The following is a 26,775-nucleotide window of genomic DNA, read 5'->3' as shown; positions in this document are numbered from 1 at the left end:
CAAAAAGTATATTAAATTAAATTGTAAAAAGAGATTAACAATATTTGCAGCGTGTGTGTGTGTGTGTGTGTGTCCGTGTGTGTCCATTCCAACACGCGCACAAAAATCCCACCCACCACCAACCCCTTATGCGCGATCCCTGCGCTCTCTCTGTGCGCGCTCCCTGCGCTCTCTCTGTGCGCGCTCCCTGCGCTCTGGCGCTGTCTCCGTGCGCGCTCCCTGCGCTCTCTCTCTGCGCGCTCCCTGCGTTCTGGCGCTGTCTCCGTGCGCGCTCCCTGCGCTCTGGCGCTGTCTCCGTGCGCGCTCGCGGGCCGCAGAGCAGGAGGGCGGGACGCTGCTTGCGCGCTACGTGCAGAAACGCTGTCTTCGTCGCAGCGAAACATTTCTGAGAGACAGCCTCATGTGTGTGTAGAGGGGTGTGTGCGCGCGCGTGTGTGTTTCTCTCCGCTGAATCGCGAGGAAGCTCCGAGAGCTGCGACTTTTCCTCCTCACACACTCACATTAACGATTAATGAGCCTTGGGAAGAAGTGACGCGATGCGCGCGTTTTCGCTTTATCTGTAACGTTAAACAGCGTGCGCGCGTATACACACACACACACACACAACACACACCGACGGGTTGTGTCCGTGATTCACAGTGTGGCTTTTAAATACACAGCATTGGATCGGAAGAAGAAAGGGATCTAAAGGAAGAAGAAAAAGAGGTAGGGGGTTTTGTTTGTTTTTGTCCCAGACGCGTTTTCAATGCAGCGCCGCGCGTCATTACGCGTTTTTACACGTTATTGCGCGTTATTACGCGTCATTACGCGTATATTGTTAGGATTGATTTCTCTCACAGGGTTCTGCTGTTGCAGGATACTGCTGTCTGCTCCTCAATATCTTCCCTTTCTAATCAAACATCTTCTCTGTCTAATCAAACATCTTCGCTGTCTAATCAAACATCCTCGCTGTCTAATCAAACATCTTCCATTTCTAATCAAACATCTACGCTTTTGCATCTAGTACAGGTTCTTGAATTCTTGAGTCCATGGGTTCTTGAGTTCTTGATTTGTCCCTCAGCAGGAACCTTAAAAAATTCAAGGTAAAAAGGTCTAAGGTTCTGAAAAGGTTCCAAGCAGGAACTCAACGAAGAACCCCCAAGGAACCCTGTTTCTAGAGAAAGTCCACGTGTAAGATGAACATCTTGTATTTTAGTTGCATTGATGCGTTTTGTTTTTCTCCTAAAACATCGTTCCTGGTCATGCCGGCTCGGTTCTCTGGGTTGTTGCACTCGGTCGACTGCAGATGTGTCCTGCGTAATAAAATGCACGTTTTTGTAAACATTGTAAATAATTCGATTTTTTCCCCCTCCCTCCACACTCCTCACTCGGCCCGAGCACTTCATTCATCCGGCGTCTTTTACAGCCTCGTCAGTCGATAATGTGTTTTACAACTCCGACGTAAACCTCTTAGCTCTTACACACGTCTCAACACGACTTTAATCTCCTTGTGCAGCTCGGGATTTGTAATGCTACACTTTCGCCACGTGCACCGTTGCATAACGTAGAAAGGTTGTTGTTGACGTTGTACCAGGATGTGAATGGAGTGAGATGGTCTGGTCCTGTAAAGTTCTAAATAGACCCACATTAGGAAGCTAATAACATCTACTTCTTAACAGAACACTTAAGGAACCCTTTGAGGTGATTTGTCTTTCTGTAAAGTTTCAAAGTAGAACCCGTTTAGAAACCTACAACCCTTGATGAGATCTTTTTTTTTTCCAACAGTGTTTTGTTCTTGCTGCTCCAGTTCCTTTAAGAAGTTTTCCCTTTCAGTAATGATTCTAAATAGAACCCTTTTAGAAAGCTACAACCCTTGAAGAACCTTGTTTTGGCTATGAGTCTGTCAGCAATGTCTGTCTGGCTTTCACTGAATCTTTTAAGTAGAATCTCTTTCGAAAGCTAGAACCAGTAGATGTCTGATGACCCCTTGAGGAACTTCATCGTCATTGCTCCTCCATGTTTCCCTCTCAGTAAAGCTTAGAAAGCTAGAACCTTTGAGGAACCCTTCCCCCCCCCCAACAGTCTTTTGTTATTTCCTGTCCAGTCCATTTGAGAGGTTTCCACTTTCTGTAGAGCTTCTAAGTAGAACCTCTATAGAACTGTAGAACCAGGAGGCTTCCAAAGTACCCTCGGAGCACTCGAATCTATTACGAAATAAATGACTCTAAAGTAAATCACGTGTTCTAATCTCTGGTTCCTGGACACCGGAGGTCTATCACATGGTCAGCGCCGAGTGCTCAGAGTCCGTGAAGAATGTTCCGGACTCGTCTATCCAGCTGTTTTGTTCTCCTCAGACTGAGCAGGATGTACAGATGTGCTCTCCTGCTCTTCAGCTTCTGTTAGGAGCTAATGAGAGGGTGTGCTGATGGGGACACGGAGTTGGAGATGGAGCAGAATGAGATGAGCTCAGTGATTGCCAAGTCCACCACTCACACACACACACACACACACACTCAGTGTTAAACACACACACACTCATTCATTTACACACACACATACACACTCACCTGTCAGCACTCAGACAGACAGAGAAACAGGCCTGACAGACTGACAGACTAAGCAGACAGACAGACAGACAGGCTAAGCTGGCAGACAGACAGACAGACAACAGACAGACTCAAAGGATAGCCTTGAGAGACAGACAGAAAGAAAAACCTGACTGACAGGGAGACCTGACAAACAGACAGAGAGAAAGACAGACAAACTAACCTGACAGACAGACAGACAGACCTGATATACAGACAGAGAAACAAGTCTCACAGACCTGAGGTAGGCAGTCAGACATGATGGACAGAGAGACAGACAAATTGACTAAACTGACAGATAGACAGAGAGAGAGAGAGAGAGAGAGACAGGTACAATGGTGAGAGACAGACAGATAAAGAGAGAGAGATGAAAAGGTGCCAGACAGACAGAGAGACAGACAGAAGCTGACCGAAGAGAGAATTCTCTGTTCTGTATCTTTAATATCGAACGACTTTGAGAAAGCCGTGAAAACAGCAGCCATTTTGTCCAGGTGATTTAATAAAGTAACATTATCAGTTCATCAGTTCATCAATCCCGGGAGCTTATCTCACTAAATCCGCAGTCAGATGGTGTGTGGAGAACCGAGCGGAGAACCGAGCGGAGAACCGAGCGGAGAACCGAGCGTACACGCACACTGATAACAGCTCCACGCTTCTGCTCCTCACTCATAAACTCTCACTCAGTCTATCAATTGGCTGCTAGCATAACGCTGCTAGACAAACAGAGCCACATTAGTGCTGTGTGTGTGTGTGTGTGTGTGTGTGTGTGTGTGTGTGTGTGTGTGTGTGTGTGTGTGTGCTGGTTGTAAGATAAGCATACTAACAGCTGGTTTGTTTCAAGGATGCACTGATCTTCAGCGAGGTCACGTGAGCTACATTTGTGCAGAAACATTTCTACAACTTAACATTTAAGTCGCAGTTTTTTATTTAACAAATGTAACTCAATATACGTTTATATTATTAGAATTGTGTTTCAATAATTGAACTTATTTGAAATTGTTTTCTACGTTTTTACAAAGGCTTGTATCAAATATAAGGGTCTGTGATGTGGACAAAATATCTTTTTTAGATATGTAAAAAAAAAAAAAAAAAAAAAATTGAAACTATCTATAAGAAATCTTTGCGCTTTTTTTTTTTGGACCAAATAATAATTATTACTTAATCATTTTGAATCCTAATAACATCATAAAATAATATTTCTATTATTAGTACACATTACAGCTTTATATCTTTATATATTTATTATATGCTTTACATTTGAATTTTTTTTTTATCCAGACCTATTCATTGCTAATTGAATTGTAATGAGCAAATCATTTAAACCAGAAATGTAAATAAAATTTCATCTTTGGAGATTTTGTGTCCATGTTTTATCATGTAGCACAATAATATTCAGTAAAAAAAATAAATAAAAGGAAATGAAATTAAAGTTTAAACGCTAAAATGTATATTTCAGTCATTTATTCAGTAATTTCAGTAGCTACATATATGACAGTTAATCATGACACATTATTATTATTATTATTATTATTATTATTATTATTATTATTAGGACCTAGGTGTTAGGTCTACACTAGCTAACATGGTGGTGTGTTTGTGAGTGTATGTGGACTGAGAAGGGGTAGAGCGAGAGAAAGTGAGAGGGAGAGAGGGAGAGAGAGAGAGGAAGAGCTGTGTGAGGAGGAATCTAGGCCGAGGGGCGACAGAACAGCTGCCTCTGCCATTTCTACAGTGTGTTTGTGTCATCTAGAGTTAACGTTACAGCTGACAGACAGACAGACAGAGAAACACGTCTCACAGACAGACCTGAGAGAGGCAGTAAGACATGACAGAGAGACAGACAGACCTGAGAGTGGCAGTAAGACATGACAGAGAGACAGACAGACCTGAGAGCGGCAGTAAGACATGACAGAGAGACAGACAGACCTGAGAGAGGCAGTAAGACATGACAGAGAGACAGACAGACCTGAGAGCGGCAGTAAGACATGACAGAGAGACAGACAGACCTGAGAGAGGCAGTAAGACATGACAGAGAGACAGACAGACCTGAGAGCGGCAGTAAGACATGACAGAGAGACAGACAGACCTGAGAGAGGCAGTAAGACATGATGCACAGAGAGACAGACAGACCTGAGAGCAAGACAAATTGACTAAGCAGACAGACAGACCGAGAGAGAGAGAGAGAGACGGATACAATGATGAGAGACGCAGCTTAGAGACGAGACGCAGTGAGATCCGACTGACGAACGGTAGGACAATGAGTCACTCATACGTGAAGGACATTTATTATACCTGGACGCAACACAACAGTATACTTGTGCTGGGATCTGAATCATGGCAGGGTGTGTTACTCCATCACTCCATCCATCCACCCAATTATCCATCCATCCATCCTTCCATCTATCCATCCACCCAACTATCCATCCATCCATCCATCCACCCAATTATCCATCCATCCATCCATCCATCCACCCAATTATCCATCCATCCATCTATCCATCCATTCAATTATCCATCCATCCATCCACCCAATTATCCATCCATCCATCCATCTATCATCCATCCATCCACCCAATTATCCATCCATCCATCCATCTATCATCCATCCATCCATCCATGCATCCAATTATCCATCAATCTATTTGCCCATCTATCTATCTATCCATCCATCCATCCATCCTTCCAATTATCCATCCATCTATTCATCCATCCATCCATCCATCTATCTATCTATCTATCTGTCTATCTGTCTATCTATCTATCCATCCATCCAACTATCCAGCCATAGTTCAGTGCTAGTTCAGCTTCTGAGTAAAGTAAATAAATATAATAAAAATAGAATAAATTCCCAAGAGACGTTGTGACTGCTGATACATAAATAAATAAATAAATACTACCACTACTACTACTACTACTAATAATAATAATAACAATAATACTGTTGATAACAATCTTGTGATAATGAATCCGTGATGTGAATGATTTCAGTGTTCTGAACCGAACAGCTCAACATTTAAATCTCTACAGAGAATTTCTGGGCAACGTTCAGAGTTCTCTACTTTCATAGAAAATCACATATTTTGAATCAGACTTTAGGAGTGAAAGGGTAAAAATAAATTCCCCGGGGACACGCAGTGACTTGGTTTCACTTCTACGGCTGTGATGTGTGGTTTTTACACACCTCTTCATAAAACTCCTGGATTCCTATGAAACCAAAACAAAAACAACACGCAGAGTTTCCTAGTGGTTTAATAGTAGAAGGAGACACTGGAGATATTGTGCAGATCAGCTTGATGATCTCAGATGATCTTTCTGCATGCTGCTGGATTTACTATAAATAAATGCAGGGATTATTTACAGCTCCACTCCAGAGTGTTGCACAAGCTTGCAGCTCTGAAGACCCCGGGGTTTTTACTGCTGCCCTTCTGCTGTATTAGGTTTCAAATGTTCATGCAGCAGGCTGGGGCTGGGGCTGGGGCCGAGAGTGGAAATTTCCACTCCACAGTCAGCGAGCTTCCTTTGTTCCGCCGCTCGCTGGAAGTTGGCTCGGCTGGCTGTAGCCAAAGCAGGGGTAAAAAAAACACAAGGAGGCTCAGAGTGAGAGAAGAAGTGAGACTTTACACATCAAAATGGCAGTTAGGGCTGTGCGATACGATATCATTATGATATCGTGATAAATTATGCCACTTTACACTTTTCTGAGATATCGTGATATCTTTTTATTTAAAAAAAAAATAAATATATATATATATATATATATATATATATATATATATATATATATATATGTGTATATATATATATATATATATATATATATATATAAATTGTCAAGGAATCTGGAAGCAGTGGATTTGATCTTAAAAGTTTGCACTTCATCTGTAAAATTGTAAAAATGGGCATTTGTCTAGTTTCAGAGTTACATTTATTTAAAAAAAATTTCAAATACAAAAAATACCAAATAAATGTGCTATAAACGTATATGTTTATCTTTTATTTTATATTTCTTTATTTCTTTTTTCCTCTCCCTTTCTTATCAGTCTCCTTAACTGTCCGAAATTAATACAGCTTTATATATTGCCAACAAACTGTCCTTTTAGCCAAAGGATCCCTGTTACGCAACTTTCCAATTAGACCGTAACTTCCCCTTTCTAAGAAAAGTATTTTTACTGATTGTTTGGTACTTTTCCAGAGAGAAATAAAGAAGTTGCTGAACATCTGTCATGACCTGCCTGTAAGTTCCAGTCATCGTGAGCTTGTGACCGGACATCTGCAGAAAAACAATGCGCCCCAACGCAAATGTCACGAACCAACAGGTGTAATCGGATTTCTCTAAAACCAGAATTGTCCCTGTGATCATGTTGGACATCTGCAGGACATCTCGGGGGATGGGTTTATTTATTCTATAGGATCTGGTTCACGTTCGGAGTTTATTGATGTGTTGAGCAAAGTGCGAACAAAAAGGAAAGATTAGTGGAAAGGTCAAATAACCATCTTTCAGGCTGGAGGATCATTTACCTCGGAAGTGGGAAGTCAGTGCTCGGAATCGGGATGGCGTCATATTTGACCTCCATGAGTTTGAAATAGATAGATAGATAGATAGATAGATAGATAGATAGATAGGTGGGTAGGTATGGGTGGGGAAATTAGTGTGCATAAGCAACAAGACATTAAGATTGTACAATCCACATATAATACAACAAATACTGTAAAGTGGGGGTAAAAAAAACATGGACGCCTCCATGGTCATGTTTTATTAGTAAGAAGCTAGAAGGCTAACTGCGATGTATATTTTCCTCCTCGGATCACAGAACTGTCGAGTGAGTGAACATGTCTTTACGGTTTGTCGATGGATCTAAAGCTAATACTTGTGTATAATCAGTATAACGCATTTTAAGTAAGAAGTGCTACGGCGTTTACCGCCGATGCTGTGAGCGGCCATTTTGATTTATTGTCACTCCCTGCACTGCAGGGGGGCGGGGGGTTAGGAGATCATCGTGATTTCCTAAACAGGGATTCTGAGATGAGGGGGCGTGTCCCTCGTTTTATTTTCCAACCCGGAGGTCAGGAGTGTCGAGTTACGACTTTCGGTCGAATGCAGCAAAACATTAAGCCGGGGGTCACGACCCCGTGTGGAGTCACTCGGGGCCACCCCCCCCCAACGGTTTAAACATTGGAACTTTATTCAATGTTTAACTAAAATAAAAGACAGAAGAAAAGCGCATTTTTAAAAGCACATCGAAGTAATGAGCAATTTCAGCAGAAAATTTGTACAACAGACAGCATGTAAATAAAGAAATAAATAAATAAAACAGTCGCTACTTTGCTAATGTATTAGCAAAATCTTTTTAATAAATAAGTTACGAAAGTCAAGGATCGCGCGAAAGCGTTTATGGATGTGAACGTACTGGTGGCGAGATTGCTGTGTGTAAACAGTGTTGCGTGTCGTGTATGAACACACAGCTGAAATATTGTGACCGTTAAAGCCCCGAGGGACGTTACGGACATTAGCATGTCTGTGTCTACGCCTCATGGTCTTTACATGCGGGGGGGGGGGGGGTGTTTATTATTATTATGGGAAAACAAAAATGTTTTTGCGTTCGCGAACAGAACCGATCCAAGTAGAGGACATTTTAGCGGCCGTTTTTATTTTTTAACGAGAGCAGCGGGAACGTGTTAAAGGTCAGAGAGAATACTGCAGAATCGTGAGGCTGGGACTAAGCTCAGCTGTTCTCATTGTTGTTTTTCTTTCTTTTTTTTTTCTTTTCTTTTTTTGGTTCCAGACAGATTTTTCTTTTTCCTCTAATTCATAAGATCAGTAAAAGACAGCCTGAGGTTAAATAAGTGCATCAACTGTTTCCAAGCTTCAGGCTGGATATTCTGACGATATGATAACGATGTAATTATGTCACGAGACACGTTTCGGAGAAATCGTACGTAATATGATTACTGAGTATCTTTAAAAATAAATAAATAAATAAATAAACAAATCTTTAACGTATTGTATTTTATTCAATAATCGCAAACTCTTTCAAAGCAACTGATTTGGGGTTTTCAAAATGTTACAGACATTCATTAAAAGTATCCGTTTTTTTCTTTTTTTTTTTCTTTTTAAACCCACGTCTGTTCTTCTGGAAATTTCTTCACATACCTATTTATCACGATACCTGTGGCGTACACTCACTCGGGCTCTCTGGAGTAGCGAGTAAAGGGGTTTTTTTTCCATGTGTTATGGTGAAACAGTGGTATTGTTTATGGAGAGCACAGTGGCTCGGGACACGTGGGACATGCTTTGTAGATAACGTCCGTACGTTGGAATGTGGTATTGCAGCAGTGTTCGCCTGTTATGTAATACGGCAAAGGAAGGAGAGAGAAGAGAAGAAGGAGGAGGAGGAGGAGGAGGAGAATGGAAAAAGACTGCTCCCGTTCCAAACAGGAATCGGCTCTCCACATGTGGACCTGGAGTTCTCTTTTCAACTCTGTGGTTCTTGTCGTTGTAAGAAAACTGTCCTCTGTTTTTATTCTAAATTTATTTAAATATATATATTTTCACATTCAGGAGCATCCAGGCACGTCGTGCTTTATACGTGCAAGGCGCTAACTAGACGAGTGCTAAGATAAAACGCCAAATTCTGAACTTCCGGTCCTTGATTATCCTGGGATAAGAAGTTACTTTGAGTTCCTCCCTGAATAAGTCATTAAAACAAGAACTTTAAGTCCCCCTAGGACAGAGATCGAGGCTCTTTGAAAGGACCGCCCCCACATCCTCGACTTGACAAGCGTCTTATAGAGGAAGCATGAGAGAATGTGACTCATTGCACCTACTGAAAGTGAACTCCCACTGGTAAAGTTATCAGTCCTGGATTTGGGAGAAAAAAATCCCCAAAAGAAAGCGTCTGGTGGTGAGAAGATGGAAGTGAATACAGCCAGTCAAAGAGAGTGAAAGAGACGGCAACCTATAGCTGAGGTTTTCAGGGGTATTTCCTGCTTCTTTGGATTTGAAAGTGAATAGCTTGACATCTAGTTCAAAAGTGTCTTTGTAGTCACGGCTGTAAGCCGCAGCAGGATTGAGGCTGGCTGTTGCTCTCCACCGTGCTGAATCCCGACGGCGACAGGCAGAAATAAGAACGAGGCTGAAGATAGAAAGGGATCTGTCTTTTCACTTGGCAATGAGTTACTCGAGCCTTGCTGGAAGATTCTTGTGCATCTCACTCATGCCACATGGTCAACTGTTTGAGCTGATATTTACAGTACACTTCTACCTTTTAAGCCATTTGAGGTTTTACATTGTTAATGAAATCTACTTTTAGCCCGGCTGGGGTTTAGTTGGCAGATTAATGGGCGATGGAAATGTAAGGGTTTGAACCATGACGCCTCTCTTGGACTGGTTGAATCAGAGGCGCTCTAATCTTGCTAGTACAATGGGTTCTTCCTCAAAAACATACCAGTAGGTGGCTTTGCTCAATTGCCTCTAGGTGTGAATGATCGTGTGATGGTGTGCGATCTCGTCTTTTCACATCGTGCGGCGATTTGGCGAGACTGCTTGATGTTCTTGTTGCATATACATGGGTAATAGCTGTGCGAATATGGCTAGTACAGCTTGTACAATGGGTTACAATGGGTTTCTGGAGATTCACCAACTAACTCTTAGCCGGGTTGTACCTGAAACATCAACGCTTGAACCCCTGGCCTTGATTTATTTATTTATTTAATTATTTATTTAGCCCGTTTAGCTTGTTGTTTGGTTGGAAATAGCAGGAAAGATGTGACGGATACATCCAGAAACTGGGTGAACATCAGAAGAATTCAGGTCATGATCTGAAGAAAGCGTCCTCTCCTTGCATTATTCTCCCAGGTGGCCTTGTGACATAAGTTGTCGTTCTAACTTACAACTAGTACAAGTTCTACCCAAGACTTGTCGTATTTACGTGTGCTAACATGTTGCATGATTCAGCGGCAATCCACCCTTTTACTGGCACAGATATCAGATAAAAACAAAGCAAATTATAGTTATAGTTCGGATTGGGAAGCCGGTGGCAAGCTGACGTTGTGGGTCTCGCTCAGCTCTAGGACTAACTGGCGAACGCAGCCAACCATCCACCAATGTTTACAAGCAGCACGCTGGAGAGCTTGTAGGTGAATTATGTTTACGACTCTGTGTGTGTGTGTGTGTGTGTGTCTACATGGCCTGTATTATTCCCAAAACAGTGCATTATTGATTTATGGAGTGTTTAGACTGGGCTGCCTCCATTTATTTTACAGTGTGCCAATTGCCAGTAGGATTCTTGAGTTTTTCCTTGAAATAGATCCAGTACAGAAGAGGAAATGCCTCATTGAGTTAGACAAATACGTATGAGATTAGCACGGAATTCACCCGATTTCCCTCAGCTCCGCTTCCCTGAATGTTCACACATGTCTAGACATGCCCATCCAGAGGATCTTCCAGTATGAAAACACTTTCTATTCAAGGTCTCATGTCCTTTACAAAATGTCCACGTCCAGGACGTATTCCCAGCTGGTGCTCACTGATTCACTCTGACCCTGACCAGGATAAAGCACAATTTACAGGAGATGCATTCGAATAAATAATGAGTCTTAGGTTTTTCCAACTCTTCCCCGAATTACGGTGAGGAAGGCTCAGTGTTTTCTTTCTATTTATTTATTTATCTATTACTTAACGTCGTTCCAAAATGCTTGATAATGATATGGAAACAAATGGCACGCACACACACCCTCTTTTCTTACATCAAGGGCGTAACCACGGTATGGACATTGGTGGGGTCCAACGAACTCGGAGGGAGGATGTGCAAGTGAATGTAACGTTAATGGTCAAAAACTGGAACTGACGTTAGCCTAGCCTACTTCGTGGGTGTGAAAATATCACCAGTTAATTGACGTCCTTAAGAACAAACCAAGCCATGGTATCATGCCTTCTATTCTAATCTAAGGTCACCTACTATTTAGGTGTCTAGTTACTGACTGTCTGAATAAAAGCTCGCATGTTCTGCTGCACTTTTCTACGCTTGGCCGCCGTCTCCATTTCTTACAGACTGAGCTGCTTAAATATATCAACGAACTCGCGTTGAGTTTGGGCGCAACCAAGTGTACAATTGAAGGGGACGTACGCACCTATTTTCCTTAACAAACGGAAATATATTAAAAAGGAATAGACGTGAATAAATAGAATGGATGAAGAAAAGACAGATCCGTTGGCAGGGTTCATTAAAGGGGGACATATAGAAAATATTTTGTACTGTATATTGGGGGAGACAGATTGGTATTTTCTCAACATTGGGGGGGGGGGACGACCCCCACAAAGAATGCGTGGTTACGCCCATGTCTTACATCAAGTTATAAATGTCGTTTAGGCGAATAAAAGTAGAAACCGAGACGTGCGACAAAATGGTAGATTCATTCTGACAGCTGTAAAAGGCTCTCTTCGAGCTCAGAATACTCTACAAGGGCTCTGTTTTTAACGCCAGTTTACTGTATTTTCCAAAGACAAATCATACCTCATCTATATTTGAGAACTATTCAGACGGAGGCGAGGGGAAAGGAAGCACCAGAATCTTCAAGGACAAATCACTTAACACCGATTGTGCCGCAGACGGCAGCGTGTGTGCTGCGTAATGACTCCTACAGGCCCGATGTTCTCAAACCCTCACCGCAGAATCACTCACTTAACCAAAGTCTGGCTGAGTTTCTGGCTTTCTTCTCACACGCACACACACAGTAATGGGCGGCTCGTCTCGTCGTTACTTCAGTGGTAATTGTTGTTATGGAGACAGACGATGAGAGCGAACAGGAAACGGGCCGCATGCTGTCGAGAGCTCAGAGGTGGGAATGAAGCTGTAACACGTCTGAGGTCTGATTCACGGATGCGGCTCGGAAAGGGCACTCGCTCTCACGGCCCTTCGACTGACATTGAGCCTCGCTAATCAGATCTGTCAGATCTAGCAATATTCTCTCCCTCACGTCTGATGAAAAAAACCAAGCTTTTAGGTTTCTGATCTGTTTAATAAAGCGAAAAACCTGATGTTTAGGATTTCACTGGGGGGTGACGCAATCTACTAAAGGTCCACTAGCAGCTAAAAATCACGTGGATTTGGATATCAGCGTCGTTTGTGGTAATCCGCTAGGACTGATAAATGTGACGATATCGTACTGTATAACAGCTTTGCTCTCAGACTAGGGTCTCTGATCATCTCTTTTTCTCTCCTCTCCTCCACCAGGACATCCATGACCCCGGGTTTGCAGTACGACAATTTCAGGATGCCGAATATAGGATTTCAAAACCTCCCCCTCAACATCTACATCGTGGTCTTCGGAACTGCCATCTTCGTGTTCATCCTCAGCCTTCTGTTCTGCTGCTATCTGATACGGTATGCCCACACAGCGCTTCCTTCAATCATCGTCATCGAGTTATCTCGCAGTTAAAGGCCAAACATCAGCTGCTATGGCCACCAATTTAGCTTCAACAAGGCTAACCAGAACACTCACGGTGCTGACGCGTTCCTCGGTGTGCATTTTCTTTTTTTTTTTCTTTTTTACAATAACTAGGAACGAATCTGGTTGAATACAAACAGGGGGCCAAGCACTCAGGAACGCTGCATCGAAGTCGATCGCATTAAAATCGAGCAGATCCGGAGTATACGGTGCAGTGATGTGAAGTGTAAATTTCTCCGGTTGTAAATTCAGCCAGTTAGCTGCCGTGAATAAAAACCTATTGCGACCTTATAAACCGAGCAAACAGCGGGAACTCATAAACGCAACGCTTCTCCTTGTAAAACGGTGGACTGTTTTTCCATCATAAAACAAACGTGGTGTCCAATAAACACCCAAAGTGGATTTGCAGAGAACAGCTGAAGGACCGTCACGTAGACAATACTCGCTAGTTTCAGTGACAGACATACGGGCTTTTTTACCAAAATGTAGCATCAATGATCTGAGGGGGAAAAAAATCGTACAGTTTACTCACGATGCTAAATGCTAACAAACATTATGAGCTGTGTAATAAACAAAAACAAAGCGTTAGCATTGCAGTTAGAAACTACTAGTTAGCATGACGTCTAATGTTACTTTTAAGAAACAATACAAACGAGTCTCATGAGCTAATCCTAATGCTAACCCGAAACAAAACTGCCTTTAGTTATCTAAAAGCATGTTATCTGTCTACAGTTTTTAAAATTGATTTACTTTAGGTTTGTATTATGTTTTTGTCACTCCATGCATTAGTTTGGCTCTTAAATTGGTAGAAATGTGGCTTGGTTCTTTAAAGGTTCCTCCAGCAGGGTGATAGTGGAAAAGAGCTAACTGTGCATTAAGTAGCAAGTGTTAAGTAGCACCTACGTGAAGCACCTTGAGAGGAGATGTGATAGCCAGAAGGAGGAGGAGGAGGAGGTGTGTGGTGCAGCGAGACGCTAACCTGTCTTACACAGGAAAGAAACTGCTGACAGATGGTGTTGCTTGGAAGGATTGTCCTTTCATCTGCGAACTGAGGAGAGCGAACGAAGCTCTTTCATCACGTTTACTTTGAACACAGCGATGACTTTGAACAGCGTAGTCATACCCTAATCATTAATCCTGCGCTCAGTAAAGGAGAAATGGAGATAAATACCGAGATGTTTTTTTTTTTTTTAAAGATAAAGTTGATAAGACCTCAAGTTGGGTTGATTTGATGAGTTCTGGGTGGTTTTGTTATTTCAAAGTATCTGGTTTGTTTTTTTTTTTTTGTGGCGTTATGCAATGGGGAAATGAACTGATGATTATTCAGCTCTGGAAGCTGGAAAGTCTTAAGCCTTTGGATAAATTAGCATCGCTTTCCATTCATTTTGCATGTTGACATCAGTTAGAAATGTAGATCTGGTTGGTCACAAAGTGTGAGAAGGTTAAACATCACAGTTCGGAGAAGCTCAAATGAATCCCTGGTTTAATCTCTAAAAAAAAAAGAAAGAAAGAAAATCTCCTGCTGATGAGATCTGTCGTGTTTTTCTTTCAAAAGGCTCTTCAAAGCCTTCAGCGTTCTAGTCAGCATACTGAATAGCTTCTCGGTTGTGCAGTCACGACCTGCACTGGCGTTAGCCTTGAGGATGCTACATCATGCCTTACATCTTTTCCAGAATTCTATTTATTTATTTATTTATTTATTTATTTATTTTCATGAGAAGGCGACAGTGAGACCGGCTAAAAAATGTCAACTATTCTATTGAGCAGTGAAAATGAGCTGAAGGTCAATAAGTTGAGCGAATGCATACATTTCGGGAAAAACAAAAAAAAAAACATCCGTGAAATCCTGGACGGATCGCCTCGATGGTCGTAAGACTTTTTGGACCGCTTCAGTACCGATGCTTCCAGTCGTACGGTTTTTGTTACCGTCCGACATCCAGTCCGTACAGGCTTTCGCGAAGTTTTTTTTCGTGATTGTTGCGGCGTTTGTCGGTAAACGAGACCTTTTAGCTTTTAACATTAGGACAGACAGGAATCCAAGCGGGCGTCGGCTGAATATGCGCTGTGATGACGTCACGGCCCAAATCTGTGGAAAATCTGCGGTCGTTTTGAAACATCGCAAGCGCCTGCGAATATTTGCGGAGTTGCGTTAATTTTCCGCGATCGCAAAATCACAATATCGATAACATTATGGTGCTTGGGGTGTGGTTTAGAGGATTGTTTGTTGCTGATTGGTTGCGCATACATCGTCTCACATTTACAATTTTGTACACAGAATAATTTTTTTTTTTTAGGAATTTTTATTTGTATGAATTCGGATGAAACCTGTCCACGTGATATTTGGAATCCATCGACATTTCTCATGGGATCGAGTCTTAAAATGTCCTAAATGTAAAAATGTACCAGCAGACAAAAGGGAACACTCCAGGGTTCCATTCAAATCGACTAAACATTGTTTACGTGAAAGCACTCTGCACTGAAAAGCTTCTAAAGGTGGATTTTCCTTTAGCGGTCGGCCAAACGCGCGATAACCAGTCCAAGAACTCCTGACCCAACCCGTCTCCCTCGCTCGCTCGGCCGCTCTGATGAACTCGCGCCGCTCCACACCAGAGCGACGTGCTGCGAGTCGGCATTTTATCAAGCGCCAAAAATAGCAGCCTCGTGTCTCGCACAATGCAGGGAAGCGCCATTCTTCTCTGAGCTTCTTCTTGGATTGCGCAACTTCACGTCACCTCCACCTGAAAGCGTTTCTTCTGAGCACGCTCGCCACGTGTAGCACGAGCGAGTCGTGAGCTCGCGTGAACGTTCCCATGATTCATCCCACACGCTCACACCGATGCACGCGCAAGGAGAAATGTTGCGGCTTCTTACCAAAGATGGCACACACGCGCGAAAGTGCTTCCAGGCTTTAAAAACACACGCAGCAGCCACGTGTTTATCTACTGCAGATATCCTAAAGGAGAATAAATGAAAACGTCTGATATTGCTCGCGTGGCATGCCAGGAGCTCAGCGAGAGTGTCGTTCCAGGCCATTTATAGAGCAATTAGCTGAAACACTGCTCTGAAGGAAAAAGGCTTCCTTAAGGGTTATTTGGATGTGTGTGTGTGTGTGTGTGGGGAGGGTTCTCGCTTTCCAAAAAGGTTCTACCTGGAACTAGACGCACGTTCATGTAGGGTTTTATGTTAGATTTTTAATGGCTTCCCGTATAGACAAACCCCAAATAAATCCATTAGCTATTTGTCTAAGTGTAACTGTGAGCTAATAGTCTCGAATCCACACCCAGGTCCGATTCAGCGCTTGTTTGGGGGCGGGGCTTGTGCTTGTGTAGAAGCGTAATTTTAATTTGTCGCTATATACACAGATATCTTCTGCTGAGGGGGAAAAAAAACATCTGCATCTAAAATAAAGTGCTGTTTTTGCTCTTAGTGAATGAAATTTTACTTATTCACCCCTCCCCCACCAGTTGTTTTACCATCGCCAGACAGTATACGGAATTTTCTTTCATCCAATGTCTGCAGTTGTAATTAATAAATAGATTTTTTTTTAAATAATTAATAATTATTGTTTGTATTTTTTCAGGTTACGACATCAGGCACACAAGGAGCTGTACGCATATAAACAGGTATTTCGTGACTACGTGCATTCGGAACTGTTGTGTTAGCGCTAGTTAAACGTACGCTCAGGCTGTTGAAATGCTCATTTCAGCCTCTTTCTAAAGTTAGAGCCCCCCTACTAAGACTTAATTGCGTTCGCAGTCCTCTCAGCAACCTTACGACCTCTACAAGGTCGAGCTCCATTCCGTCGCCTGCCAGATGTTCAGTGACTCAACGAATGAGCTGAAGACCGAACTGAACTTATATTATTATATGAAAAGTATATATACATATATATATATATGATTAACGCAAAGTAGTGTATGAGCAGGATTTGGAATATTGACAAGTGTAATAACCATGTGAGCACAATAGCACCTACGTATAATACTAAATTTTTTAAAATTTCCTACATAATGTAGAAAGTGTTGATTTTCACTTTCGCGTGAATAGCAGAATCGCATCTTGCCCATTTTGCATGTTTTTTGTTGTTGTTTTGTTTTGTTTTTTTTTACCGTGATGAATATGCAATGCTTAAGTAGAGGGCGGAGTCAGTTTGAACAGATTAACTTAGCCCTCGCAGTGTGATTTACTGCAACCTGAAAGTCTGTACCGTCTAACTAAGCGTAGGCTAACTGGTGTGCTTGCTAGCAATGTTGCAATAAGTTAGTTAGATAGCGAAGCAGATAACGCCTGAGCTGCAGCATATACACCTTAGCTAACGTAGCTAACTACTCTTGGTGAACTGACCAAGTCAAACTGACTGCTTTCGATCTGTTTATAGGTGATTCAGAAGGAAAAAGTCAAAGAGCTAAATCTTCATGAGGTAAGCACCTTTATATTCAGATCTCTGTGTTTTAACATTCAGAATCCAGTACTGATTTTATTAGTCCTCTGCCTGGTGATGGTTAACTGAGTTACCATGATTACAAAATATATAAAATATATATATATATATATATACATATATATACTCAAAGCACTAATATTTCTACATGTGAATATAATTGAACTTGTATACACGCTGGGTGATGTGATGTTATACATTATTAGCACGTTTATTGCGCTATAGCTAGCACAGACGAGATTGTTCTAGAAACATGACTTTAAAAGAAAAAAATCATAGCCTTCACTACTGTTGTTCTTCAAGTCCCCTTCAGTTCCTTGTCCTCCATGTTATTTTGTTTGTTCTCCCATGTGACTTTGCTCCGGATCTGGTCCTGTCTGAACCTTGGTCTGTTCTCCTAACGTGCGCGCCCGTTCTGTGTTTCGCCCCGAGCTGGTTTGTTTATTTATATCCTGCTTGTTTATTTGTGTTATTGCAAAGTCGGTGCATTTTTGTAACGGTTAAATTCTGAGTTTTCCGGCTTGTTTGTTTTATTTATGTTTTTGTGTATGGATTATACCGGTTAAGTTCATGCTCTTGCGTCCTGCCGCCCGGTACCACGCGATGCATGATGAAATTTGGCTCTGCGAATGTAGTTTTAATGTACCGACCATTTTTAATATCTCCAACTCATTCTGATGTAAATACAAAGGAGGGAAATAGAGTATTACAGCTGGAAGTGATTCGGGCGCTGGGCGGGTGTGGTTCAGGTGGTAGAGCGGGTTGTCCACTAATCGCAGGTTTGGAGGTACGATCCCCGGCCCACACGAATCCACACGCCAAAGCGTGCTTGGGAAAGACACTGAACCCCAAGTTGACCCCTGAAGCGCCTTGCGTGGCTGCCATTGGTGTATGAGTGTGTATGTGAATGGGTGAATGAGAAACAGTGTAGAACCACTAAGGTTAAAAAGCGCTATATAAGTACAGAGCATTTCCCTTTTACTGATAACGGGTTCAATACTCCATTTTGTATTTTGCATTACTCCCAAGTTAATTCCAGTAGCTGTAGCATATCAGTACAGCCTTAATGATATTCAACCCTTCCTTATAAAGATTGCAAAACAGCAACACATCTGCAAAAGTCATCCGTTCGAGGCGTATGATGGTGGCGCTAGACGTCGTGTTGCCAGAAGATCCTGAGAACAGCTTAGAATACAGATTGCTTACAGAGAGAGGCTATAAATACTCCCATGTTCTAGGGCTTGCTCACTTCCAAGCGTGTGATCTCACGTTTAAAATAGGAGACGGGATTCTGTAAGCTCATATTCAGCATAGTTATGTCAGTACAGTCCGTTACAAGCAACGGTTGATTTGGCTTTGAAGGCTTTTTTTTTTTTGGGTCTAATTTCGCTCTCCGTCTACGGATAAGTGTAGAGATTGGCTCATGTTTGTATATTTGTGAAGGAAACACAGCCGTGATTAGGCTTTCGGTTTTGATCTTAAGCAAACGCAGATTAGCAAACACGGCGTCGGAGCGGGTTCCATGTTTATCCTTTAAAAAAAACCAAAACAAAACACGGATGGTTATCGTTTTGTCTCTATGACAACAGTTCAAGCAAGGTACACAATACAGGTTACAGTATTTATGTAAGGATTAGGAATGAAACCCTCCGCGTTGTGTTGTTATAGAAGACGTGTTTATTCCACTTATACCGTATCAGCTTGCGTTTTATATTAAAGCACAAGACTTTGGACTTTTTTTGTCCATTTGTAGTTACATTTATTGAATGCGAAACAAGTTCTCACTTACGTTCTCGCCGCTATGAACAGTCTCTTTTTTGTTTCTCTCACGTGAAATCGTCGTGTTTGAAATAAACGCACATCTTTAGCTCTGTTTGTTACAAAGCACTGACACTGGAGACTCCTTCCATAAATGTTAGATGAACACATTTTTCATATGATTGTGTGGCGCGTCTGCCGTACAGGTCCCTGTGAATAAGCTGGCCGGGTAGGATTAAAAAAGATTATTTCTAGATTATTTATTAATATATATATTTTTTTAACATAAAAAAAAAATAACGTTTGTGTATTAGACAATAACGGATGTGATATTGTGGTAAAATCGGCTCTCGAAGACAGAAGAACGACGACAGTCCGCTTTATACGCAACAGTTCGGCTCTTAAATTGGCTTAAACGGTCGATCTTTTGAAGAATTATGCTGCTTCCCTGAATAAAAACACGTCTCGAATGCCAAAAGACGTAATAGATTCGCTCCCCTCTGCGTCAGTGTGTGTGTGTGTGTGTGTGTGGTGTGTGTGTGTATATATAGCAATCTGGAATCTTTGCCTTGACTTGCTGAATGAGTGCTAATGAAAGGCTAGCGCTAATGCTCCAGTGTGATTTTCCCAGCCCTCCCAGTTCTGTTAGTCGAAGCTTCTGAGTCCTGGATATATCTGTAACGAAAAACAGCAATTATGTAAAGACCCGAGCCACTATTGTGATCCATGGGAAAATATCGGTAGCTAAGACGCGCAAATCCTTGGAAAGACGCTAGCTGTTTAGCTTATTGTCAAAGCCTCCTTTTATCTCTTTCTTAACTCACAGCAAGAGATTTTTTATTTTTTTTCCCCCTGTGAAAAGCTCATGCCCTTGACCGTTCTAAAACACTGAAGTGCCTCATTGCTATTTCACCTCTTCATTTCGCACTGCTGCTATTTTTATATCTCGCAGGCTTTGTGGGCTTCGTCGCCGCTCAGACGTCGCTTTTTACGCTAGCCGTCGAGTGTAGAGGAGACCCGCTGGCCTCGGCAGGTCGGCGCTTAAATGGGGTGGATGTTCGATTACTAATGCACTGTGGTGGAAGGAAAAATGCAAAACATACGCTAACGTAGTAATAATTCACTCGAGTAACGTAAAAGTAAAAGTAGTGATCGAGAAAATGAAGTAAATAAGAGGGAGTAAGTCACGAAATTAACACAGAACATGGCTACGACTGACGCGACAATCCTGAAAATCCGACCGGAATTATCGATACGCGGTATGTATACAGAAAAGTAACGTTAGCCGGCTAGCTAAAACGTAGATAATGCTGTTGCCAGTTTGCTAGATTTGTTCGCTAACTAGCAGGCTAGCTTTCTAGCTACATATCGAGCAAAGTGGAAGCCCCGCCCCCGTCCTTCCATCGCACAGTATTAACGTTGTAGTCGGTCCTCTCGTCTGGATTTTTTTCCGTTTGAAAGATGCACCGTCTCTCCCCCTGTCCTGTCATTGGTTCGTTCTCCTCATGTGTGCACCTGTTCTGTGTTTAACGCCTGATTATTCTGTCCGTTCATACCCGGCTGTTTCTTTGCCTCATCGCTTACCTCAAGCCTTACCATTTCAATCATTTATTTCAGAATGTTTTCCTGCTTCTTTGTATCTTAATTATTTATTATTATTTATACTTTTTTTTTTTTTGCCAACATTTGACTTTGTTTATGGACTATACCAGTTTAGTGTTGCCTTCCGGGTTCTTTGAAATTCGCCAAGTTTTGGTTGGCGCTCTCGTCTCGTATCGATTTTGAATCAGTTATCACGAGTATACTTTCAGTTTCAGACAAAAGAGAAAAAAGACCAACGATCTTTGTTGATAAAACGGCTATTGAGTGTAAGATTCTTAACAAGAGCAAGCAAAGCAGACCTCAGCAGCTTGGGTTCATCTTTAATGAACTGTGCGCCCATCGACACCAATGACGTCTAAAACCGACAGGGAGCCTGAATGTTCTGCAGAGTTCTCTGCTGATGCGTCGGGAGATCGTGTCTGAGCAACATCGTTTCATCACACCGTTCTTGTTTTGCGTCCGCAGATCTGTGCCGTGTGCTTGGAGGAGTTCAAGCAGAAGGACGAGCTGGGGATCTGCCCGTGCAAACACGCCTTTCACAGGAAGTGAGTATGAGTGCGTGCATCAGCGTTAAACATCAGCAATTCTTGAGAATGGGAGGAGTATATACTGTAGCATTTCGACCTAGCCTGTGCTAACATGGGTAAATCTGAAAAAATGCAGCCGTCTAATCCAATTAGCATTTCAGTACGCTTGGAATCCTCGGCGTCAAACTTAAACAAATCGAAACATGGCATTCGGAAAACGCTGGCGTATCACCGTCGTGTCATCTCATGACGATTCCAAGATGGCGGCGCATGCCACGATGGTGTTTTCTGTATTAGCTCGTTCAATTCCACGTTTGAATGTCTCGTATAGTGTACAAGCATGCGCGAAAGAGTGTTTCGAATGTTTGAAAGGATGAACTGTGGAAAAAAAATGGTCATTAAGTAGCGTATAACATCAAAGAACCTACATCGATGATGTGTCGCTGTGAGAATTCCTAGCTGCAGATCGTGTGTATATAGGTGCGGGACTGGAAGCTTCTAGAAATCAGCGGTGCGTACTGTATAAACAGGAGTGAGGTCTCTGCTGGCTCAGTTCCAGCTTTTCTCCCGCACCCCACCTCTCTACATTGTGTAAACAGACCCAGCAGACCACCTCGGTAGGGGTCTGGGAGGAGAAAGAGGCCCCACATCAGGCTAGATCTGTTATATAATACGCACACGTCTCAACATACACGTCTAAATAAACCTCTGCGTGTTTGAATATTCATATATATTCAAAACCCTATCTTATTCTTCTTTCCAACTGCCTTCCCTTCCTTCTGACCTTCTCATGACCCCGCTCTGTCACTCTCAGGTGCCTCATCAAGTGGTTGGAGGTGAGGAAGGTGTGTCCGCTGTGTAACATGCCCGTCTTACAGCTGGCTCAGCAGCAGGGAACCTCGGAGACGACGGTCCTGACGCAGCAACCCCTGCCTGGCGTGGAGAACCTGGTGTAGCCGTGATGTCCTCCTCTTTTCCTCTTCCTCCTCCTACCTCCACCCTCACTCGCTCTACTGTACAGGTACACAACGACAACGACGAACGGCGGCGTCCCCGCTTTCCGCCTCGGCAGATCGATCGTCCTACGATCATGACTGGCGAGTCGTAACCGAGATCGACGTATTATCATTCTTCTATAAGGTGGCAGTAAAGATTCGGACGGTTCTACACCAAAGCACTTTTCCGGGGACGCCGGCGCAAGAGCCGAACACGGACTGTTCGTAAAGCGACAGGAAAAGAAGAACGACGTTACAGTTACAAACAAAAAGTGGGGATTCTTTGTTGTTTTCTTTGTTGTTTTAACAAGCACTTTACTTGGACTCAATCTTAATCTTAATCGCTTGTGAAGATAGGAGCAAGTTTTGTATTATTTCAATTAATTGCATTATTACTATCTATTTTTCCTTCTTTTTTTTTTTTTTTTTAGTGATGTATACGGCACTATAGAATTGCGATCGGTTAACTCGATACAGTGTGATGAAGAAGGGATGACGCTTGTGCACAGTGCTGAAGGGCAAGATGGAAGTGCACAATCATGAAGAACCTACGGACGAAGAGCGTTTGACACGTGGTACGAGCCAGTCACTGACGCTCTGGTGTAGTGCACTAGGAAGGCGGGTTGAAGTAGCTCATCTGGGCTGATCCGAGACCAGTTTTGTGGTCATGTTATATTATATTCTAGTTAAGGTTTCGGTATCGGTGCAGAAGAGGAGCGTCTGGAAGACCTCAAGATGTTGGCCAACCAAATGTGAGTTCATAAGAAGCTCAACGATGGAGGAAAACATCATGATGCTGGCTTCCTCCCGACGTCGCTAGTTTCTATTATGGTAGTAAGTCCATTATCAGCATCACGTCCAAACGAAACTAATCACGGTTGCTTTCTTGCCGCCGTTCACGCACTTGATCTTAAGTTCCCTTTTACACAAATCTGAACGTCCTTCTCCATTGTGTAAAAAGAGACAGTGTTTTTAGTCGGATCAAATCAACCAGCAGCCCTTAAAAAAAACAAAAAAACCCTCATCCACACTGCACTCACTTGCCCTAAAAAAAAAAAAAGAAAGAAAGAAAGAAAGAAAGAAAAAGAGCATTATTTAAGTTTAGGCTCCCCTAAAAAACCGTGTCCTGTTTTTCAACCTACTGAATCGATTTCAGTATCAGAATACATTTCAAATGGAAGACTCTTGAAACCAAGAAGCGTGATTTGAAACGGTCACCTCTTCTCGAACGACTGAGTTTGCAGACTTGCAATGGACTTGTTTTTTTAAACAATTTTTAAAATCGACACTCGCGCGGTATTTTCGCGTGGGACGAGTCCGTCGGTGTCGTTTAACGTGTAAATAGTTGAGAAAAGGACAAAAAAAAAACAAAAAAAAAACGAGCGATATCGAGGTCACGTTGCGAGTGACAAACACTTAGCAAGCACTTAGCTAGCGAGCTGTTTTATGAAGGCACGTCCGAATTATACTCCGGGCCTGACATGTTCCTAAACCATTTTCAGTCCTTACAAGTTAGTATTGTAAGATGTACAGAATCAAATCCGCTAGCTCAAACAGTAGGAAAGGTCCTGACTGGGAGACTCGTGTCCCTGTGCATCATTTATGTAAAAATCGTGACCTTTTTGTTTGCTGTGAATCTTGTCTCGCTCTCTGTTACGCAGTGGTGCTCCGGTCAGGTCGAAGCAGTACGTACACAGCCCTTACCCGACGCTACAAACATAAACGCTACAAGTCAAGTCGGTCACATGAGCGTCCCAGAGGAACCCGCATCCATGTTTACGGACGGTTCCGACTGTGGTGTGTACATCCCAGAGCCGGCGAGGTTCCAGCATCGCTCAGCATAAGTGTTCCAGCACTTTGTATCTGATACACAAAGAGCTGTGAATGCATTAACAGCTGCAGCACTTCAGTCAGCAGGTTGCACCTTTATTGAGTGTGTGTTCTGGTGCTTTCCCCACGGCTGCATTGTTGTTCGCGGTGTAGAGTGCTGCGTAGGCCACTTTCAATGCAGGTCAGAGGCTTTAAATAGATCTCGTGGGTTAAAATTTCATGAAAGCGGAAGGCGCTCCGCGTCGCAGTGGGAATAGTGGTGCAAGCTTTGCTCATTTTAGTGCCGTGCGTTCCAATTCCGCGTTTTAGGAGAGGTGCTCGGAAAATCTCGTCACGGTATAAGGACGTCCGTTTGTTTGATCGCGTCCAGGGTTTTGCCAAGAATGTAATTTAATTTTACACACTCATCTCAATATGGGTGCGTGTTCGTGAGCGGAGAAGTTCACGTCTTAAAGGATTCTGACTTACAGACCGTAAATCTTTTACGACGAACGATCCGTGCAAAGACGTGAACATCCGGATCGAACCGCGCCGAACAGAAGAAATAAAAGATACAGTGTTACAGTGTTCAAAACACAGGAAGTGATACCGGTGTCTCCTGGCTGTGACATAATAACGTTAACGTAAATATACGTCATCGTGTCTTTAGCATGTCTGCGAGGAACGTCGTGAAGAACGTTGATTCGAACTCCCCCGCTGTCTGTTAGAGCCTTGACACGCCGAGCCGACCGAGAAGCCATCGCTAAGCGTCTAGCCGGCTGTTGTTCGGACTTCTCGGATCTCGTTAAGCCCGATTTCAGCCAATCATAGCATGGATTCCCCTGGGGCTCTGGGCAGAGCATGCTAACGTAGAATTCCAAGTACTAGTGTTCGACGACACACCAGTGTCCTTCGCGCTCACGTAGAACGTACGTGGTTGTCGTTTGACGTCTTCACGATGTGTTTGATAAAAGACAAAAGTGATTTCCATAAAAGACAGCAACTACAGGAGTATTAATACGAACCCCCGATTACACGCCACTGCCCCCTCCTGGTTTATTTGCCTGCAGACGCAGAACGTACATACGTATTGGTCGCGATTTGTCGTCTTTGTGGTACGTTCTAGGTCAACTTGGCTTGAAAGATCTGTGACAATAGAATGTAGTTGTGATGTGTCGCGTGTCCATATCGTTCGTATTATTACGGACGATTATTAGCGCTTACTACGTTCGCGTTATCGCGTACGATTACAACGACAGGTTACGCGCTACTGCCCCCTTTCTGCAGAGGAGAGGTTTGATTGAATGCAGACACACAACGTACGTGCGTGTTGATCGTCGTTTTTAACATTTTTGGTCGTTGCGGTACGTTCGATGTCAACGTTGCGTAAAAGATGCGCGACAGTAGAAAACGGTTATTAAGTGCAGCCTCTTTGTTTATGTTTATTCATATTATAACAAATGATTAAAAACACTAATAATGCAAATGATGCATTGTTATTATGTTGCGATATCATGAACGCAGATTTTGACACTACTGCCCCCTGCTGGTGTGGAGAGCTTTCTTGGTCCTCTGAGATGACAGTTAGACACTAGGAGGCAGTTATTAGTATATCATCATATGATTACCAGAACACATCAATACACGTCAATTATCGTCTATTACCATGTCACAAATTGTGCACTACTGCCCCCTGCCGATGCAGAGAAATTTGTCGGTGATCATTTGCCGTACGACTAAGCTCGACTTTGTTGTTAGTGCATCTTTATATTATTATTTGTGTTATTACTTATGATTATAAACAGAGTACACACTACTGCCCCCTCCTGGTGTGGAGAAGTTCTCTTTCGCGCAGATGCAGAACATTTGTGCATTGTTTGGTCTTCGTTTGTTGTACATTTTTGGAGGAATCGGAGGAAGTCATCGGTGTACCTTGGTTGACCCTCGATGTTTGACGATGGCTCGGTGTGTCATGGCTCTTAGAAGACACAAAGATCACTGAGATGTGAGTTAAATGCCACTTGATGTTGGCCTCGTTCTCATTGTGAAAGTCCGAGGACTTTAGAGCAGAGTCGTTTTTGAACTGTTCGCGTAATTAATCGTCCGGATTGTAGGCTCCGGCCTGGATATTGTATAGTTCGTTCCTTCACCCCAGTCCTGTCCTGTCCCGTCATAACCCTGATGGTTTGTGGTGTACAGTGTTTTCTAGCGTCGCACGTCCTCATGTCCTGCGTTTGACCTCTTAACCCTTGCATTCACACACTTACCCCCCCCCCCCACCCCACCCCCCCCCCCCCTCCCCTGTGTTTAACACTGATAATGTTTGTGACGCTCACAGACATGGTTGTAAAACTAAGAATTCTGCAGCAGAATATTTTTTTTTTTTGGAGACATTCTTGCTTGTACAGTATTTGTAAGCTCTATTTTTGTATATTTAATTGACATTTTGGAGAAAATAAAAAGAGAAAAAAAGAAGGAAGATGTTATTTTATTTTATTTGTTGTTTTGCTAATTTTGTTTTATTCATTAAAAAAATTGTTGCATGTGATTGACTTGAACTGTAAATAAAAATTACCACATTTTGGAGGTAACAAAAGCAGAATCCTTGCACTTGTCTTTCTTGCTTCATTTGT

At 42.7% G+C, this 26,775-nt stretch overlaps 1 protein-coding gene across 2 annotated transcripts; it reads left to right on the top strand.

The window, feature by feature from the left end:
* The first annotated feature begins 316 nt into the window (after positions 1-316).
* rnf24 (ring finger protein 24) lies at positions 317-26,744 on the top strand. 2 transcript variants are annotated; one of them, XR_008393782.1, is made up of 7 exons: positions 317-705; positions 12,797-12,946; positions 16,591-16,633; positions 17,389-17,430; positions 21,277-21,356; positions 22,153-22,605; positions 22,765-26,744. XR_008393782.1 is itself a non-coding variant. In XM_017460849.3 (6 exons), exons 2-6 carry the CDS (start codon positions 12,804-12,806, stop codon positions 22,292-22,294), a joined length of 450 nt encoding a protein of 149 aa, XP_017316338.1. In that variant the 5' UTR covers positions 317-705; positions 12,797-12,803; the 3' UTR covers positions 22,295-26,744. The 2 variants fall into 2 exon arrangements, 1 of the variants encoding a protein (XP_017316338.1); XM_017460849.3 differs by having other exon boundaries at positions 22,153-26,744.
* The last annotated feature ends 31 nt before the right edge of the window (positions 26,745-26,775 follow it).

This window comes from Ictalurus punctatus, chromosome 29 (genome assembly GCF_001660625.3).
Source record: "Ictalurus punctatus breed USDA103 chromosome 29, Coco_2.0, whole genome shotgun sequence".
Lineage (NCBI taxonomy): Eukaryota > Metazoa > Chordata > Actinopteri > Siluriformes > Ictaluridae > Ictalurus > Ictalurus punctatus.
This window is presented reverse-complemented; position numbering and strand designations above follow the sequence as displayed.